At 44.1% G+C, this 3,763-nt stretch overlaps 1 protein-coding gene across 1 annotated transcript; it reads left to right on the forward strand.

Annotated features, from left to right (window-relative positions):
* Positions 1-466: 466 nt before the first annotated feature.
* AK88_00691 (uncharacterized protein) lies at positions 467-2,697 on the forward strand (the record flags this gene model as incomplete). The annotated part of the gene is made up of 2 exons (XM_012478337.1): positions 467-2,479; positions 2,626-2,697. 2 exons carry the CDS (start codon positions 467-469, stop codon positions 2,695-2,697), a joined length of 2,085 nt encoding a protein of 694 aa, XP_012333760.1.
* Positions 2,698-3,763: the final 1,066 nt, after the last annotated feature.

The raw sequence follows: 3,763 nt of genomic DNA on the forward strand, positions 1-3,763 counted from the left end.
CTTTGCAGCACTTTTTTTTTTTTTTTTTTTTTTTTTTTTTTTCCCACCCCGGTGACAACTGTTTTGTGGTCACAAGTCGTTGTAGCGTCACTCTGCCATGGTGATTATGTACGCGGTTGAAATTGGTGGCTGAACAGAAGCTGCTACAAGTGCATATGATCGACGACGCTCTGCCGATTGTATTACTAATGCAGCCTGAATGAGCTAGCCAGATGATCCGCGGCCAAGCCAAAAAGAATAAAAAAAAAAGAACGTAAAAGAAGGACATATTATAATTGAAGAGGAAGAACTGAGTTAGATATAGGTACCTCCTCAGAAGCGTAACGGGTGAAGGGCATAGCACTCCCAGGTGGAAACACACACCCCCAACACACTCTTCCAACAAGAGGACGACGCTGAAGGGGAAGGGACGTCAGACTCACCTGACCAAAACAACGCCACGTGTAACCTTTGCCCAACGGACAGAATGAACTTCTTAAAAATTTTTCAGAGTGACAAGAAAAGCAGCAAGGAATCTGAAGATCCACCCAACAGTGAAGGGCCAAAAGAAAATGACACAGCCTCCGCCCCTGTGACAAATGACGTAGGGCTGAATTACAGCCAAGGCGTTAACACGGAGGAGGGGTGCACTAACATATCTCCCCCCTTGGGGAATTGTGAAGAAGTCAATACGGGTAGCCGTGCGGATGGTTCGGTCAGACAGATGGATTTTGAAAAGGGCGCAAATGGTTTAATGACCCAGCCCGCAGACCCAGGGGTGCACTTTCCGCATGGCGTAACGGGTGTGGGTGAAGCGGGACCTAGCGCTTCGAATATTCACTCGGTAGGAGTGCACCCGGTAGGGGTCCCCCCTGTTGACATGCCCCCACCCCAATTCGACCCTCAGTTTGGTGGACCTGGCATGTGCCAACAAAAGGAAAACTACGCCTACCCCAATGGAGAGCTCTACCACTCACACGTGAAGCAGATGAAGTCAGACCCATCCTACCCATGCAACACTTACGACACCAGTGCCAATGATACGTATGGTGGCGGGGGTCATGGGAGGACACATAACAATAGTAACGTTAACATAAGTAGAGGTCACTCCAGTCAGTACGTAACTAACCATGGGGTGGGTCACAATGTAGAGTATCTTCCCCCTGCAGAAAAACACATGACCAATTTTGCTAAGCAAAATTATTATGTTAATTCAACACCCACCGATCTTCATATGAACAACGGAAAGGGAAACGTCTCATCGTTTGAGGACAAAACGGGTAGGACTTATGTCGACCCAAAGGGTAACTACATGCAGCATAATAAAAATTACAATCATAATCAAATTGTGGGAGACCCATACACAGGTAATGCCTCCTCATTGCCAACCCTACCATATGGGTATGACCAGCATGTGAATAGCAACAGTGGAACAAATCGGACCGTAGTAACTACCCCTGGAGGAATGAATAAAAGTCATGATTACTCCTTCCCCTCTGAAGCATTTTCCCCAGCCCAAGGCACACGACCACATTTGCCAAACAACCTAATGCACCCTTACCAATACCAATTAAATGATATACATTTTACACAAAACAAAAATGCTGGTGGAAGGAAAAAAGGGGGAGACTACTCTACTAATCAATCCTACTTCAATATGTACAATGGCGTAGGGGGCGCAAACAAAATGGACCAGGCCAATGCAGGCAGTCATTACAAGTACGAAGAGGACCTGCTGGCCAAGTCCCCCAGTGGGGTGAACAGCGCAAGGAAACTTGCTCAGGGCGGCGAAGTGGTGAACGGTTCATTTTACGGCACAGGCTTCTCACCAAATGATGCATCAAATGCTCACCACCGAATGGGTAACGCGGAACAGAATCGGAAGCAGCAGGTGGGGGAGTCTGGACGAGGTCTCGTGGGGGAGGAAGGATACAACAGCAAAGGTATAGACACCGTAGGGAAGATGGTTCGATGGAAAGAAAACCATGAGGATGCTCAGCAGAAGGGGGAGGTGGTGAACCCTACGGTTCAGGTTGAAGAAGATAAGGGCAACGAGTACTACTACGAGAAGACATTAGATTTCCTCAAAAAAGAATTCAGCGTCCACCACAGTGACAACATAAACAATTATATTAACGACAGAGACATGTTGGAAAAAACGGCTTTTGTTAAGCTTGTGAATTTTGAAAAAAAGCTAGCTACTGAGCGCAAGCGAGTTCTGAATTACTATCACGAAGACAGGAAGCAGATTTATTCAAGCACCACAAATAAGGACAAACAATTTTCTCACATTTTTTTTAACAATGAAAAGTACTATGATGCAAAGGAGATCCTGGCCTATCTGCTACCCTACCATACGTTTTACTTGGACGATATTTGTATAGATTCGTCTGACGATGATGAAGAATTTTGTGAGAACCTCGAGAAGGACGTTAGGGAAATCGATGCAGGTATCTCCCAGGTCAAGGATTCCTTTCGTGCATACACGAACCCCTCCATGGTGAGTATGCGGCGTAATGAGGTGCGCAACCGCCCAGTGAGATATGTAAATGTGTACAAGTGTATATATATTCCCTTTTTATGTTCCCTTTTGTGGATTTTACTTGGCCTCATTTTTCTCACACCGCTTCCCCCCCTTTTTAACAGCTGTGGAGTTTCAACAAAATAATCGACAGAACGGATGATGAGCACAACAAGAGGAAAAAAGTCGCCGACTGATGAGGTGGATGCAGCGTGGGAAGCATTTTGCGGAACAGAGTTTATGTATGCCGAGTGGGTACACAATAATGTCACCACACCGCACTGTTTTAAATTAAATTTTTTTTTTTTTTTTTTTTTTGGAAAACCTTTTTGTGCATACCGTTGTTCCTTTTTTGGAATATCTTTTTTTTTTTTTTTTGCGTCATTTTGAACAGGAAGAGGGTTGGACAGAGAATGCGTTCCAATTTGTCCTTCATTTTGTGAAGCTTTGCTTTTTTTTGCGTCTTTTCACTTTATCATTTGCCGCACGCGCGGGCCCGGGCTGCATCATCTGCAGGTCCGCACTCTCTACGCCTGCCGAGTGCTGTTGCTAACTGCTGTTGCTGTGTCCACCCTTTTTTTGTTGCATGCCTGGCATGTGCCCCAAGCATGATGTGTATACTTTTTACATTCGTGAGATGACACATAAGTGAAGTTCCATGCACACACACACATTCGTTGATTTGGCGAAACCAAACAACGAGTTTCACACTTTGAACAAAAAAAAAAAAAAAACTCCTTCGTCAGCACATAATATTAATGCAGTGCAGGATATCTGCAAAAGTGTAAAAATGAGCAAAGAATATAAATGATCGCACCAGTTGTTCCTTTTTTTTTTTTTTTTGCTGTCACTCATAATTGTATAATGAAGCACAAGAGGGATGTAATAAACGCAAAGGTACATCACTGTTGCCGGGTTTGGGAAAACCAAAGGGAGGCAAAATTGTTGGCAGATCGATCATCGTGCGGAAGAAAACATCCCCTCAGCTTGTGTCAATTCACCCGTTCCAGCGTTTGCCCCGTTGGGGAAAAAAAAAGAAGACTATGCCTCTCGCTTAATTTAAGTTGAGCTTCGGCGAGAAAGGCAGCTGCTCGCGATTGGCGACATGACGTTTATGTGTACATCTTATGTGCATTTATTTTTTTTTTTTTTTTCCGCTTTCTTTTCTGTTTTTTCGCCACGAGTTGAACTTGGCCTCCACGAAAGAACATACGTAATTGTTCATTTGTTTTAATATTTTTTTTTTTTTTTTTTTTTTTTTTT

The sequence above is a fragment of the Plasmodium fragile genome (genome assembly GCF_000956335.1).
Source record: "Plasmodium fragile strain nilgiri unplaced genomic scaffold supercont1.5, whole genome shotgun sequence".
Lineage (NCBI taxonomy): Eukaryota > Apicomplexa > Aconoidasida > Haemosporida > Plasmodiidae > Plasmodium > Plasmodium fragile.